Source organism: Oreochromis aureus, linkage group 15, assembly GCF_013358895.1.
Source record: "Oreochromis aureus strain Israel breed Guangdong linkage group 15, ZZ_aureus, whole genome shotgun sequence".
NCBI lineage: Eukaryota > Metazoa > Chordata > Actinopteri > Cichliformes > Cichlidae > Oreochromis > Oreochromis aureus.
Genome location: NC_052956.1, coordinates 11,623,849 through 11,639,690, shown reverse-complemented (window position 1 = coordinate 11,639,690; position 15,842 = coordinate 11,623,849). Strand labels below are relative to the sequence as shown.

Genomic DNA, 15,842 nt, shown 5'->3' with positions numbered 1-15,842 from the left:
TTTGCTGAGCCTCATTAGTATTTCTTTATTGGTATTTAATGTCACAGCAAAAGGAAAATTAAAACATACAGCTTTACACAAAGCGTGATTGTTCCCACCGTTCTGTCGTGAATAAATTTCCTTCTTTGTGGTTGTTATTTTTAAAGCCAGTTTGTGTAGTGTGTCAGGTTTGCCTGCAGGTCTGTACCTGCATACTGGGTTGTTTTTTTTGATAATTTTTCTGTTTCCCAGCGTTTTTACACTGTTTGGCTGATCCCTTTAAATCAATTCTGAACCACATAAAAAAAGAAAGTGAAAAAATGTATATTGTACAGTGCTTAACATGATTGTTAAGCCATCTGTCATGAAAACACAAAATAAATATTTTAGAAATTTCTCAAAAAGTTGTTTAAAATTAAGAATTATATTGTTATTAGGGAAATAAAGTGAGTTCACATTTTTATACCCAAATGTTAGCCAACACATTGGACTTGAACCAAGCATATTTTTTTTCTGTTCAGGAATACGAGTAAATAATAAAATTTGGTATCTTAATTAAAAAATAATGAGCTTTACTATTTCTTCTTCTTTTTTATAAAACAGTATATTTGAAAATTAATGGATAACAATACTTACGAATCAGCTCGTGCATACTGGTGCACTAACCATTACAAAAACATAAAAAATGATTTTGGTAATTACTGGTGCTTTTTATTTTATACAACTGTGCTATAAACTTTACATTGGCTCACAGTCTAAATCAGGGGTCTCCAACTCCAGGCCTCGAGGGCTGGTGTCCTGCAGGTTTTAGATCTCACCCTAGCTCTACACACCTGAATCAAATGATTAGTTCATTACCAGACCTCTGGAGCACTTCGAGACATGTTGACGAGGTAATTTAGCCATTTGAATCAGCTGTGTTGGATCAAGGACCCTCAACATCAAGGACCCTTGAGGCCTGGAGTTGGAGACCCCTGGTCTAAATCTTCAGCATTATAAAAGAAGGACTAACCTTTACATATCTATAAGTAGTTAACAACTGTGTGTTAGGGTAATAGGCATTATCCTTGGTAACATTAGCTATGCACACACTATGTGTCTATCATGTGCCTCCTACAACCAAAAAAAGGAGTGACAGTCTGAACTCACTGGAGTTAGATACTCAGATGTGCATGCTACTTTCAGGCGTATAGGAACAAACTATTTTAACTATTCTTTAAAAAGCATGAAATTATGACAAGTTAAAAACCATTTTCTCATTTTGTTGTAAAAAAATTGTCCCCCAATGTCCCCAAACTAATCTTGTAATCTATGTAATACATAGTAGATACAAAACATGAACATGCGTATTTATCATGATACAACTAACATATAAAACCTGAGAAGCTGCCAGCGTCACCTCACTTGGTACTATATGTACCAGAATTATAGACAAAGAAAGCAGGATACAATGTATTGTTGACTAAATGGTTACACTGTTCTCTATTTCAGTCGGGTTCAGATATGTGTAGGGTACTTCAAGCCGAGAATTTCTTGCTGTAATTTCTTCACTGAGGTAGGACAGCTCTGCTTGAAACTCTTTAATCATTTGTTTCGGGGTAGGTTCATCGAATCGTTCTTCAGGGTACTGACCCAACAGAACCTGCAGAGGCAAAATTAGTTAGTCAGACTAACAATATTTTATTTGTGATACTCTTTTTTTTTTTAAAAGGAATATAAATAAAGCATGAAAAGAAAAAACGATACATACCACATCTGTATACTTGTGGGAAAGTACCCAAAGCATTCCTGCAAACTTTACGGTCTCCCCAATATTTGGAAGAGTCTCCAATAATGTCGTCATGCTTGACTGCCCCTTTGTGGTTGGAGCAGGTTTGTGAAGCAAGCCTGAGCCACAGGGCGCCCAGGAACTGTAGTCAAACTAGAATGAAACAGAAGTTTTTATAAATGACTTGCTTTATTTTTCAAACAAAGGACATAGCTATTGTATCTATGTAAATAAGGGTAGATATCTGTTCTCATGTTAAACATTATCCACCAATAGCTTCAGAGCTACAGCAAATTCTATTATTCTTCTATTATGTTTTTCTGATACATAAAGCAAAGGGAATTATAGTCGGAGAGAATAACTGACAAAGCAGATTTTACTAAATGTTTTATATAGTTATATAAATGATAAATGTGGTCCAAGATTTTGCGTGCCATAATGTGTGTTTTTTGATTTTTGCTTCACCTTATGATAGCATTAGGTGAAAATTGAATATCTGGAAAATGTAGTTGGTTTCAGAATGTCAGCATTTGACAACATTCACATGTTTGCATAAAATCTGATAACTCAGCTTATCCCAGCATGATGGGACAATGATCCAAAGAACTGGGTGCAGTAACTTGCAATGACTTGACTTACTCAGCCAAATGCTCCTAAATTTCTTGTAAAATTATGAGGTGTGTCTCTGGATCTGCTGCAGCATGTATCCTTTACAAAAGTGCAAACCTGGGAAACATGGAAGTGAATAGAGACACTTCTCTGTGGCCAAAAGGGAGCTGAATCAATTCCTTATTGGAGATGCAAAGACTCACTGTACTTGATCAAACATAATTACATAGCCTGCTGTCATACCTGTCCATTATTGATTGCAGCATGTTGAACTGACACTGTGAAGATCACCATGGTGATAAACTTGATCACCTCCTCAACAGTATTAAAGGATGCCGGAAACCCTGTTAACAGAACGCTGGCTGTCAGTCACTATTTTTTTCATTATAACCTAGGCTTTATGTGACAAATATAATTAAGGGTATTTATTATTTACCAGAGAGTTTGTTTCCTAAGAAGCCGTGTGTAAATATCTCATTGATCCATTCCTGCAGCTCGCCGTCCTTGCACACATCACTGTCTGATGGATAATAGTACTCCACTATATACTTAACAAAGCTGGTAAAAATATATAATATATGCATGTAAATACAATTTTATATTAAATTTGCATTGTAAAACCATATTAACACCAAGTTCCATCAATGAATCATTGTTGTAGTTGCAAAAATATAAATGCAATGTGTAGTGTACCAAACTAACAAAATCAGATTAATATTATCTAGTAATGAACATCTTGCAGCTGTATTGCAATGCTGTTGCTTAAAAACTGTATTATTTCCATACAGTTAATTTAATCCTGACCTGTTGATGATGTTCCACAGCTTGAGGCCGTCATCTCTGTAGTAGAAATTGGGGATCGACTGCAGTCCTCGTGCAGCGATGTTCTCTGGCAGGCAGAGGGAGCTGTAGGTCATTCTGGAGAGACCCCGTCTCATGAGCTCTTTTATCCCCTCATATCCAAGTGAACTCTATTGGTAATTAAGTAGTTGTAGTTTGGTAGGTTTCTGGAATTTATAGTTATTGAAATATAAAATACAAGAACTATGAGAGTGTTGGGATGTACATATGCATACAATGGTTAAAGGCCCATCAGGTCCCAACAGATTGTTGCGAGCCCCGTTGTTTATGTTCAGAGTGTAACGGAAGTGTGGGATCAGTAGCTGTGCAGACAGAGGGTAAAATACCAAATATAAGTTAGAAAACAAATCAAAGTGAAGCTCTGTTAACAGAAAAGAAATTATTTTTAATGTTGAAATAGGTTTTTCTATAGTATATATTACCACATCTGTTAATTTGTGGTGTCATTTTACCTTGTAGAGAGGATGAATCTCAGGGAAGCAGCGGAAAGTAGCAATAGCAAAGACCTCTGCCAGAAAGTGAGTGCTCATGAGGTGATAGACTGCTTGATGTTCCAGTAGATCTGAACTTTTAATAAACAGCTTGGCTAGCAGCCAGTCTGTCTCAGAGTCACTGGGCAGGAAGATGGGGTTCTGCTCAGAAGGCTGTTGATGCAGCTGGATTTATAAGAAAATAAAGATAATAAATATATTGAAAAAATACAAACAAAAAGAGAGAAAAACTACAACTTAAATGCATAATGATACCAGTGGCTCCACACGCACGTCATCACTGTGCAACACAAAAGAGCTCATAATATGAATGCCATCTGTTCTCTCAGTAAAATACCTGTATTGCAATTGGCATCAGTTTGTTCTCTGGGTTCATGTAGAACAAACACAAGCCAGCAGTCACATGCAGAGGGTGACCATCATACGTCCTGGTGGGTATTCCATCCATGATCTTCTGGTCACAGATGAAGATATTTCCTTTCTGATCAAACAACAGAGAACAGAAGCTCAGAAGTTAACTGGAGACAGCAAATTTTAAAACTACATTTCATTCATACCCCCATTTCCTGCTTCAAGGAGCTTCCATCTCTCAGGAATGGCTTCACCATCTCCTCTGTGACGGGAAAGTTTGGGGGAAGTTCTGAGCACCTCTTGATCACATTCGGGTTTATAGCATTCAGAAACTGGAATCCAAAAAAGTCATCATCCTTCCAGTGTTGTATGACATACTCTGAAACACATTGGCAAAAAATAAGGTTTCCTATCTTATCAGTAATTATTGAGCTTTTGCAAATGAGTACCTTCTCATAATCACTGCTAACAACAAAGAAAAACAAGATTCAGACTGTCCTTTATAATACGGCCCTATAAAACAGTCCAATTTCTTCAGGTTTAGTTGCTGACAGTTATTGACGCGTCAGCCGTTGATGTAGATGTATTTCACCAAGATGGTGTTTTCTACCTGATATTGTAGTCTTTTTGAACCAAAAGATCTTCTTTATATCATCTGTGTTTGTCCATTGTTTAGTAGATCCAGCGAGCCCCTTGAACATCAGTTCAACACCACTAAGTGAGGAGGAGTAAGAAAAATTTTAAACAAGATACATGACCAGTAATTCACAATTCAAAAAAATCTATTAAGATACAGATTGAATTCCTAACTTACACCATCCTTTTGGTATGAAGCATCTCATCTGATTTGGCTGCAGAGAAACGTAGTTCAGCTGGAAACTCAGACACATTTTTAAAATGGCTGTGGTGCGGTAGCTTTTCATCAGTGATCTCCCATCTAAAAACAACAACAACAAAAGAAAGTGTGAAGTCAAGTGTGTAGCTCAATGTTTAATGTTAAAAGACACAAAAGTAAGAGTATTAGCAGCATAAATATGCATGTAAACTTACTGGTACAATTTCTTTTTATCTAGTAGCTCATTTCTTCTGTGGTCAATCAGCAGAGGATGATCATCATCAAAAACCTTCATAGCTGTGAGGTATAAAAACGGTTTCAAATAAAAAAAAATAGTCAAAAGCAAAATACAACAATGTTTGAAAAACATTCAATAATATCAGCATCATTAACTTATGAAGAATTGCCATTTAAGTTTTTAGCAGACCTCGCCCTCCTCTGAGCTCCACCAGCTGTCCCCTGGAGATCCATCTGTAACAGGGGAAGAGAACGACATCTCCCTCTGGAGTGGTCACCACTATTCTGGAGCAGTACCACTCATCTTCTGAGATTAGAAAAAATGGATCTTTCTCAGCCTTGACAAGAAGAAGCTTTCCCAGTGACATACTGGTTTTTATGGTGTATGCTCCTGTCTGGAAGTCAGAATATAAAACAAACGTTAAAAAACAAACTCATTGCATTATGCAACTTATCATACATGCATGTTGAAAGCAAGCTAGAGACTCGTGCAATAGTGCAGTCACTCAAGTTAAAGCTTTCAAGTGCTAGGAAAAAACAGAATTTAGTGGACATTCACAGGCCACTATATTAGGTACACCTTTTCTGCTGCTCATTAACGCACAAATATGATCAATCACATGGCAACAACTAGATTCATTTTGGGATATAGACATGGTAAACCCTGCTGAAATTCAAACTGAGCATCAAAAGCCTGGGTGAATATTGGAGTTGTCTCAATTTCTGCTGCAAGGGTCACAATTTGGCATAATGAAAGCATAATACAACATAAAAGCATAGATTCGTCTTGCGTTATACCAATGGGCCAGGCTGCTGCTGGTGTAACGGTGCGGGAATAATTTTCTTGGCACATTCTGGGCCTCTTAGTAACACTTGAGCATCATTCAAATGATCTAAAACATGCTTCTTGAACATTACAATGAGCTCACTTTACTCAAATGGCCTCCACCGTTACCAGACATCAGTGTAACAGAGCTCCTTTGGTATGTTTTGGAACAGAAGATGCACATCATGGATGTACAGCTGGAAAATCTGGTGCAACTGCAAGATGGCTCAAATTCTCGGAGGAATTTTTCTCCATAATGAACCATTAAGGCAGTTCTGGAGGAAAATAGTGTTCCCTCCCCAGTACTAGCAAGGTGTACCAAACCATTGGCTGGGGAGTATTTGTCACTGTTATAGTCCATAAACAATTCAATCCAGTAGTTTTTATCATATTTATTATAAATAATATTTTTTGCATCATTTTTGTGTTTGTGGGACCTGTGTTGTCAATGGCATCAGGTGCTGGTAGGTTCTCTCCCTAGTCCCTAAGAGTGACTCAAAACATGGCTGCACTTTGCCCCTGGAAGAAGGAACAAGGGCCCCCTATTTTATAACATTGTTACTTACTTACCTTGCCGGATATAAAGTCGATGCCCAAGTTGTCCAACTTAGTTCGGTCACTCTTCCCTTCTGTTCCAAACAGGGTGATGTATATGTTGTCCATTGTCCCTGCATATTTCATGTCACCCGTTGTCACCTCTAGCTTGTACTCCGCCATGGTCATGTCTTTGAAAAAGTGTAGGAGAAGAAAATAAATCTCAAAAATATGATAGCAAAACAGAAAGACGTTAACTTTTGTAAACTTAAAAATATTCATCGAACGAAATTCTTGTTTAAGCCCAGCTTCACTGAATGTTGTCCCGGGTGCATTATTAAACCTAAAATGCAATGATAATCAGCTATCATAGCAAGCACAAGCACAGTGAGTACACAAACCTTTGCTTTGGAGCCGTTCTTACTCTCCTCTTAGAAGCTGCGTTAGTCGTCGGCTTTATCTGTGGTTTCAATTCAAGTGGGAGTTACATTTCTCCCTTTTTAAAAAAAAAACTTAACAGGTACACCTGGTTAATCAGGTTTGCCTGAGGGCAGCTCCTTAGATGAATGTATACTCTGTACTTGGAAAAAACCCCACAGACATTTTTCCAGATAATTATTATTTTCTCATTGGTTAGCAGATCCATTTAATATCAAATAAACAGCATCAATATAAATATAAACTGTCTAGTGTCAGTTGAGATAGGTTCCAGCCAATGTGCAACCCCGAATTGGATAAGAAATGGAAATTTAGGTTTATGAGACAATTTTGATTTTTAAAGTGATTTTTCAGTCATAGTTAGAAAGTGTTGGTATGTGCTGTAACCCTCTTAGAGCTACACTGACTTATCCCCTTGTATATGTCTGTCAAAATAAAGTCATGTATATGTGGTCGTTTACCCTTACCTATTGCAACCTGCATGCTCAGCTCACTCAACTCAACCTCAAACCTCAAGTTTGCATGATGCAGATTTACAGTGAGGAGCTGCATTAAGTCTTTCTTGTTTGCGGTCTGAATACTTGCTTTGTGTCTGTCCCATTGTGACTCTAAAGATTACTTCCTCACAGTTAAGAATGGCTCAACACCAGCACCTGTAATAATAAAAAATGTCCACAATTAATTTCAAATCTCACTTTATGGATGCTTAGTTCCCTCTCAGAATTTTGGCCTTCTGAGCTCAGGTCTGATTTACCTTGCTGCTGTCTTTGCCCCTACTATCAGCGAATCTCTGGCACTTACTGCAATGTGGGTTGTGCAAACCAATTACAACGGAGCAGTGATGACATAACACTTACAAAGAAGCTGTGTGAGATAATACCACACTGATCCATTCCTGGGAGCCACTGTCTTTTTGTGGAGACATTGCAATACTCAGTAATAATCACTCAATAATCAGTTTAAAGACATTTGTGCAACAACATGCTACTAATCTTGGCCTTGCATTCAACTCTTTCTCCCTCTGGAAAAGATCAGTTTGGACTGTGGCAATATGCTTATTCTGTTAATTTAATCTTCACTTGCTAATGATGTTTCACTATATGATCCCGGGAGGAGAAACAAATCCCTTTTGGGGTTGGCATTAGGAAGTTCAAAAAACCCCTGCTAAATTAAACATGTAAAGCTACCCACTGTGACAACCCCTTGTGAATATGGAAGCAGCAAGTAGCATATTACATCTCTGTAGCAGAAGTTGGGGATTGAGTCCAAACTGGCCAACAGAGGGAGCTGTAGCTCACTTTAGTCAGACTTTTTTCCCATACCTGCAACTAGGTAGGATGAGCAGCTGTACAGACACTGAAGACACATGTTTTTCATGAACCGTTTGATCCTGTCAGATCCAAAAGACAATAATTATTATTAGTTAAATATAATTAATAATCAAACACATTAGTGGTAGATGTGCTTTTTGAATTAAGGATAATCTAAATGCAAATGTAAAATATAAATACGCCGATGCTAGATCTACTACTAGATGCAACAGAAATATTTTTACACAATTAAAAAATGTAGATGATTTTTTTTATCACTGAGTAAATACCACAGTTTTCCTGTATTTTCACCAAGAGAATATAAATACTGTTGTATTTGTTTATGAATATTTTAATGCTGATATTTGACTGGAAAAAGAAGTGGTGAAAATGTTTTAGAATTAATTTAGCTGAGGTTAATCTAAATTGTAGCGTAAATGTCAGCCTAGAGTTGATGACAATAATAGATGTAGCTGTAGTTTTTAAACGCACTGTTTTTCCATAGACTGCAATAATGGCCAAAAAAATCTGCAAACTGCTGCAGATTTATCGGCAGCACAGCCAGGATGAAACCTCCTGTTCCACCACATGCCAAAGGTGCTCTACTGGGTTGAGGTCTGGTGACTGTGAAGGACATTTGAGTACGACGACCTCATTTTCACCAGTTTGGGATGAAATCGGCTTTGCGACATTGGCGTTATCCTGCTGGAAGCAGCCATCGGAAGATGGGTACACTATTTAAATGATGCTCAATCAGTACCAAGAGGCCCAAAGTGTCCCAAGAAACTGTCCCACACACCATCACACCACTAGCAGTGGTCTGAGTTGTTGATACAAGGCAGGATGGATCATGCTTTCATGTTTACAGACATGTATTGCAGCAGAAATGGAGACTCGTGAGACGTTTTTCCAATATTATAATGTCCAATTTTGGTGAGCCTCTGCAAATTGTAGCCTCAGTTTTCAGTTTGTACCTGACTGGAGTAACAGCCGGTGTTGTCTCCTGATACTATAGTTCATCGGTTTGTGTTTAGGGAACACATGGCAAACACATGTCCAGGGAACTGATGCTCACTTGATTTTTGAAGACCATTCTCTTTAAACTCTGGAGATGGTTCTGCAGGAAATACCAGTAGATCAACAGTTTCTGAAATACTAGTTTTAGAAACACAGCTATGCAATTTTAATTAATAATTTAACTGTGATTTAACTATACTAGCCTAGTTACAGTAATAGAAATAAATAAATAAATGAAACAAACCCTCCAAAATAAGAAAGAACTGTACAAAAATTGTAAAGACTTTATTAAACTGTATTAAAGCACATGCATTACTGTGTTATCCATCTGTTTACACTCACATCCGGACATCCTACACACCCAGACAACAAGTTTGCACTTGGCTGACACTTGAAGAGATCAGAGCTATAGCATTCAGGGTCACTGAGAAGGGAATAGCAAATATTATATAAAGTGCTGGCATACCTTCTGACAGACAGAAATTATGCAAAAAACCAAAAACAACAATCTGCTTTTCCCCATGGCTACTACTGAAAGGCAAGAGTGTGAAAACATTTAAATTCCTGTTAATATAGATATCATATCACATAGAATAATATAAATCCACTGTGCATATCTGTAAATATAGTTCATCTTATCAGAATAAGTGCGCATTTTCAGATCATATCCATGCGAAGTGAAATGCTTGTTTTATTTCTCTCTCCACAGGGACCTCACACACACACACACACAACAAACCTGGCAAGTGAAGTGTGTTTTCATTAAGGCTTCTTCATAATCTAGTGTGATGCAGGAAGAGATTTTCTTTTTTTAGTTGCAGCATTCACACATTATGACAGTGAATCTCATGCAGCTTTGACTGGTCGGTCATGTTTGGTCAGATGTTAACATGACGTAGGACGCGACGGAGTGAGTGTCCATCCCGTGCGGTGCACATGGCGGGAAGGGGTACAGGCTCGGTCTTGTGCTCCACAGTGTTGAAGTGGCACTTCTTAAGGTGGTTCGACATGCTGGGGACATCAGTGAAGCCCCACGATAACACCGGGCTGAAGGCAGTGCTGAATCGCCACACCTGGGGTAGTAAATAAAAAAAGTAGTTTTTGATTTATTATCTTTAAAATCTGGCCATTTATATTTTACTCTGCATTTAATACAGGTAGTACAATAGCTATATACATTGCTACTAACAAGAAATTTTATTAACTATTTTAGAGAAATAGTTAAACACCAGTATACAGTGCAGTACACTGGATTTCTGCTTACTTTATTTTTCGTCTGCCATGACACAGTGCCATGAGGACCAGGGCTTTGTCTTCGCTCCCACTGCAGGTCCACTACACCCCTGGTTTGGAGGAGGCTTGCACACACTTCCCTCATAGTCCTTGATACCAATGACAGCTGGCACAAGCTGAAACTGTCCAGGAATCCAGCTATGTGCCACAGTATCTCAATAGGAAGCCCACTAAACTGGTCTGACTGGGAGTCACCTGGAAGTTTTGCTTTAGGGCAAGGCTGGACTCCAAAGGATTTGAGGTGCCTGTCATGAATCACCTTTGCCCCCTGGACAGATGGGTAAAATCTTCTTTGGGAAAACGTGCAGCCATAATACGCCAGGGGGCAGCGTTGCTCCATCCAACCATTGAGACCAGCGTGAATGTCACCGTGGACATTTGTGAAATGGGATGAAAACTGGTCCCGGCGGAATGACTGACCACAGACAAAGGGGAACATATGCTGGTAGCGGGGGTTAGGAGGGAGGTAACGGTTATGGGGGACTGCCTCGACCTCCAGAGCTTCCAGGACAAGACCTAAGCGGAGGGTACGGAAAGGGCTGGGGTAGGAGATCTGTGGGGCAGCATGGTCGCAGGCAGAAGCAGAGGCCATGTCACCCACTCTGGTGTTAGTTACTAAGATTGCAGCAGGAAAGGTGAAAGTCTGTGTGCCAAAGTTAACATGGTAACCATCAATATAGACTGTATCAGAGATCCTTCTGCACTCTCTAGACTCCTCTAAACAGAAGAGCAGGGCTGCTGTGATCAGATCGATCTCTCCTAGACCCATGGGGTCGTCATCCTGCTCTAGCTCTGAAGTATCCACTGCCTTGTCCTCCATTACGGGTTGTAACCTAGGCAATGACCTGCCTGGAGTGATACCCATCTGACCATTAGAAAATGAAGATTGGCTTGGGCCCCTAAAGGTCTGGTAGTTCCTCTCGACCCCATGGTTTTCTGAAAGAAAGAACCCTCTATCTTCTAGAACGATATGACCAGCCTTCTGTGCCACAGGCTTTCTGACATGGAGTGGAGGTGCCATTTGACGGGCAAGTAATTCTTGAGAGTCATCAGCATGCAAGTTATCTTGAACCTCAATGGGACAGGCCGTCTCAAGACAAGCCTCAGGTGCCCCTAAAAATGGTCCATTGGCTGTATTCACAATCATTACGTCTGTTTCTTTTAGAGACCCATTTCCACTCAAACAGCTTGAACAAACACTTTCCTCCTTAATGCCGCTTTTATGCAAACTATCTGAAGCTGCAGGTGTTTCGTCTTCCAGTCCATTCTGAAAGTCTCCATTGTTGCTCAATCTACTTTTCTGTACAGCAGCTTCTTTGTTCACACGCTCTGCGCTGGTTTCACCAGAGCTGGCACTGCTAACAAAGTCTAAAGCAGCAGCTAAGCTTCTTGCAGTCTCAACTGTGGCCTCATACAGTTTACCAAAGTGCTCCTCATTCAAGCCATTAATTCCACTGAAAATTTTCTCCTTTGCTGAGCCTGGTGGGGGTGGTTGTGCTTGATCAGTGGCTGGCAGCGGGTAAGATGACTGAATAAATGAGGAGGCCTTAGGAGCACACGTTTGTAAAGTGGAGTGTGTCGCTCTGTTCTCTTTACTAACACTGACAAGTGGCTCTCCTTGTGCAGTAGGTGCCATGGCAATCACCTTGAGGGACTCCAGCAGTGTACGCTGGTCCTGAAGGGCAAGTGCCATGTCCAGCTGCTCCACCTCTTCCACACCACGGCTCAGACTTTCATAGGAAGTATAGTCCAGGCAGCTAACAGGCCATCTGTTCCACTCCATAGTACAGCACACAAGTCCAGCTGGACACACTTCCAGGTGAGCATACATCTGGTTGCGCACCAGGGTGGTGGGGCAACCATATCCACTGTTTAGGCAAGGAATCCTCATCAGTGGGCACATAAGTTGATGTTCATCCACTTTGCAGGAGTGAAAAACAGCCCCACAAACCAAAGGACACGTTATAAGCTCGCAAGAAACTCCTGTTTCAGCTTTGACCATGCACCTCTGGTTAAAACAGGACATACAGTGAACATGGTCCTCTTCCATCTTCAGACCAGAGTGATGGGGAGTGACTCTGGAAGAAGACAGTCCAAAGTCCTGCCAAAAGATCAAATGCAGTAAGTGTAGGGTGACGACATATAGGCAACAAAGTCTGCTCCACATCTGGAATCTCCACATTAGAATAAATAGCATCATCTTGAAAAGACAGCTCGTAATGGTCACTGGGAACATACCCCAAGGTAATTCTTCATGCTAACAACAATAACTGACATGTAGGCCATCTCGGCACCACATGAAGTATGTTGCACATTCTTCATTTACTACAGCTGTTCTTTCTAAATGAGAAATATTAAAGATAAAAGAATTAAAAAAAAAAAAAAAGAAGTAGCCATCTGAGCCCTTCCTTGTACACATAAAATAAAGAAAACTATAAAATCAGTATTAGAGTTTTGGTCAAGTCTTGAAAGGCTGTTATAACTACAACAAACCAGTAGATGTCACACATGAGAGCCATGCCTCAGCCATGCCTCAGTACTAAATATCTTTATTTCAACCAAATACTGTGTAAGCAAAGCATCAAAGCTTCTTAAAGATGCAACAAGAAAAGTAGGTAATACAACAGAAATGATATTTCTAGGTAGCAGAAACTGCATTTAAAAGAGACTTTTACTGTAGTTCAAAAGAAGTGTGCTAACCTTTTTAATTTATTGTCACAAATTATTTCATGAAAGAGTGGCGCATTATACTTGCCCCCTCTGCATACAACATAACATGCCTCATGAAAGCACTGGGGAAAACAATCAGTAGTGACAAAGCAAACCTAAATATTCTGCAGTTTTCTTCTTTCCATGAATGAAGCCTGCATGGTAACTGTGAAACAGTGCCCTCTCTCCCAAAGAATAACAAACTCAGCTGCAGTCACGTGACACACCTAAAAGGCTGTCTCATACAGTACCTTATTAGGAAAATTCCCTGGTCAGTGCAGGACGCTGAAACCTTTTCCTTTTCACATTTTGGACAGGAGAATAACATATCTCCCTATTTTAAGCATGATTTGAGTCGGCAGTGTGTTCTTGTTAAAAACGTGACAAATTAACTTACACTGAAAAACAGCATACTAGCTTTCAGTATATTAAACACACTGCTGTATCTATTATGTCATTCACTGGCAAGGCTCCAAAAAATCTTACAAAACAAATAAATGGTATTAAATCAAATTTAGGAGCAAAATAAATCTTCATCTTTAAGAATTTACATAGCCAGTGTAATTCCAGTGTTGCACTAGCATTTGATAGTGCACTTAAAGTTTAACTTCCTGCGGGCATAAAATGCAAAAGTGTGTTGGCTCATAATGAATGATCCTAGATTATATTAAAGACTTTAACAGAAGTTGTGAACAGAACACATTAAGTAAAGTTATTTTGTAGCCAGGACTTGGAGATCAGCTAGTGACATCTTTAAGAGCTGAAAACACGTCTAAAATGTATCCAACGAAGCTGGACATGTAGAAAAGGCACTTACGGTGCAGCCATTTTTAAATCTCACGTGTAAAAAGATTAAAAAAAACAAACAAAAACCTGATGCCAGTGGCAAGTTACTCAGAGCATCCGTTTCTGTAACCACTTCAAGCAAACGAGTGAATACAAACAAATCCATCTGAAAGTTAAACGCTACCCCGTCACTTCTAAACCTTGCAGCATGTATAAATACATAACCCAACACGCCACTAACATCCACAATATTTTAGCAAAACAATACTACTTACTTTTTTTTTTACCAGCATCTCTTTTCAGATGTGTGACCCAAATAAAGCGCATTCACTGACAACAAATGTAACACAAAAACACAGCGTGGCTAGTTAATGTTCCCCGCTAAGTTTACTTAAAACAAGAGCAAAAAAAGACGAGAAGCTTTTACTACCGTGTACAGTCGTATATAACGTTTCCAGTGCTGCAAGCTTGTTTGTTGTCATCAGCTCCTTCCCCATCAAATCAACTTGTTTTTGTAACAATGGCAGGCAGGCTCATACTGTTAGCTAAAAACAGCTAGCTAGCTCGGAAGTTGAACGGTTCAAAACAACAGCGGTATAAACCCGGGTTAGCATGCAGGGCACTTCTTACCTGATCGTAATGTTGGCAGCAAAAAGTCCGATCAAAAGTATTAAAAAAAATTACAACAAACCCAGCTGTTAACTGCAGTTACAGCTATAGAGAAAGTGCTAATGATAGCCACTAGCTAGCTACATGTCCTCTCAGCCTCTCTCTTTTTTTGTGTTCAAAACTTTATTGACCAAAGCGCACATCTGTTTTCCACGGGGTAAAAGAAAAAAAAGAAAAAAAAGCTGAGAATAATCACGGGAGTTGCCTACATAGGCGAATACAAGGAGTTTTGCAACGATTTAAAAAGCAAACAATACTGAAAAACTGGTGTTTTTAACTGAACAATGAATCTAAATTTTAAAAAAGGACACATATGGTCAGTGTTTAGTTCCACTTATACATCATGACGTCTATAATTTCTATGACAGAATAAAACTGTGCTGTTATGTCACGTGTTGTTTTGACATTGTAGCATTAACATTTGTAAAACCTGTAAAAATATATTTGGAAGCCCAATCATTGGGCTTCCAAATATATCATTGGAAGACACAAATGTTACTTCAGTAATGTGTGTATATCACTTTAATGATGTGTTTAATAATGTGATTAGGGAGAGAGAGAGAAAGAGAGAGAGAGAGAGAGAAATTGAGAGTACAATATTTACAACAATTGTAAAAAGAAGGCGAAAGTAACAACATTACACTGAAACAGTACTTTAGTAAAGTTCCTGAGGGAATGTACTGAGTTACATCCCACTGCTGATTCCGTACATGCTCCCATCCGGTGGTGTTGGGTTCTGTAACACTAACAGGACTTTCGTCCAACACCAGTGGATAAGGATGGACAAGAGGGTCCAATAATTAAGTTAAGTTCAACTTCAATTCATTATAAACTGCAAGTCTAACTAACAAAACTGGCATATTACATCATACAAACCTGATTATTTTATATAGATTAAGCCATTAGTGAAAAAGATTTTTTCCAATAATAACTTGTGTTCCTTGTTTGTTTGCATTCAGCAATTTCTGGATACCTGACAATATACCGTGTATGAACTGATGACGGAAGCTCCTTAATGTATGCTATAAATTTATTTTATTTGTTCGTTTTATTATGTCTCCGTGCAAAAAAATAACTCACAAATAAAGTTGCTGGCCTTAAGTCCACAAAACATTACAAATATGACTTA

General features: G+C 39.0%; 2 protein-coding genes across 3 annotated transcripts; both read right to left on the bottom strand.

Annotated features, from left to right (window-relative positions):
* On the bottom strand, positions 1-6,992 carry si:dkey-17e16.9 (hydroperoxide isomerase ALOXE3). Its single transcript, XM_031727713.2, has 15 exons — positions 6,893-6,992; positions 6,528-6,682; positions 5,322-5,526; positions 5,110-5,191; positions 4,874-4,996; positions 4,670-4,773; positions 4,266-4,438; positions 4,046-4,189; positions 3,670-3,873; positions 3,433-3,519; positions 3,161-3,327; positions 2,793-2,914; positions 2,600-2,700; positions 1,730-1,900; positions 1-1,621 (listed from the first exon to the last, which is right to left on the bottom strand). The coding sequence occupies exons 2-15, from the start codon at positions 6,678-6,680 to the stop codon at positions 1,442-1,444; spliced, it is 2,016 nt and encodes a 671-aa protein (XP_031583573.2). The 5' UTR covers positions 6,681-6,682; positions 6,893-6,992; the 3' UTR covers positions 1-1,441.
* Positions 6,993-9,526: 2,534 nt separating this feature from the next.
* Positions 9,527-14,852, bottom strand: LOC116310744 (F-box only protein 30). Of its 2 annotated transcripts, none has more exons than XM_031727644.2 (3): positions 14,675-14,852; positions 10,521-12,650; positions 9,527-10,329 (listed from the first exon to the last, which is right to left on the bottom strand). In XM_031727644.2, the coding sequence occupies exons 2-3, from the start codon at positions 12,597-12,599 to the stop codon at positions 10,135-10,137; spliced, it is 2,274 nt and encodes a 757-aa protein (XP_031583504.1). In that variant the 5' UTR covers positions 12,600-12,650; positions 14,675-14,852; the 3' UTR covers positions 9,527-10,134. The 2 variants fall into 2 exon arrangements, with proteins under 2 accessions (XP_031583504.1, XP_031583505.1); XM_031727645.2 differs by lacking the exon at positions 14,675-14,852 and adding an exon at positions 14,475-14,612.
* Positions 14,853-15,842: the final 990 nt, after the last annotated feature.

Coding starts and splice junctions, on each gene's coding strand:
- si:dkey-17e16.9 (XM_031727713.2), bottom strand. CDS start 6,680: ATGACCATGGCGGAGTACAAGCTAGAGGTGACAACGGGTGACATGAAA. Junction 4,997..5,109: donor GATAAAAAGAAATTGTACCA/GTAAGTTTACAT, acceptor TGTTGTTTTTAG/ATGGGAGATCACTGATGAAA. Junction 3,328..3,432: donor CTGATGGGCCTTTAACCATT/GTATGCATATGT, acceptor AATTACCAATAG/AGTTCACTTGGATATGAGGG.
- LOC116310744 (XM_031727644.2), bottom strand. CDS start 12,599: ATGGAAGAGGACCATGTTCACTGTATGTCCTGTTTTAACCAGAGGTGC. Junction 10,330..10,520: donor CATGGCAGACGAAAAATAAA/GTAAGCAGAAAT, acceptor TTACTACCCCAG/GTGTGGCGATTCAGCACTGC.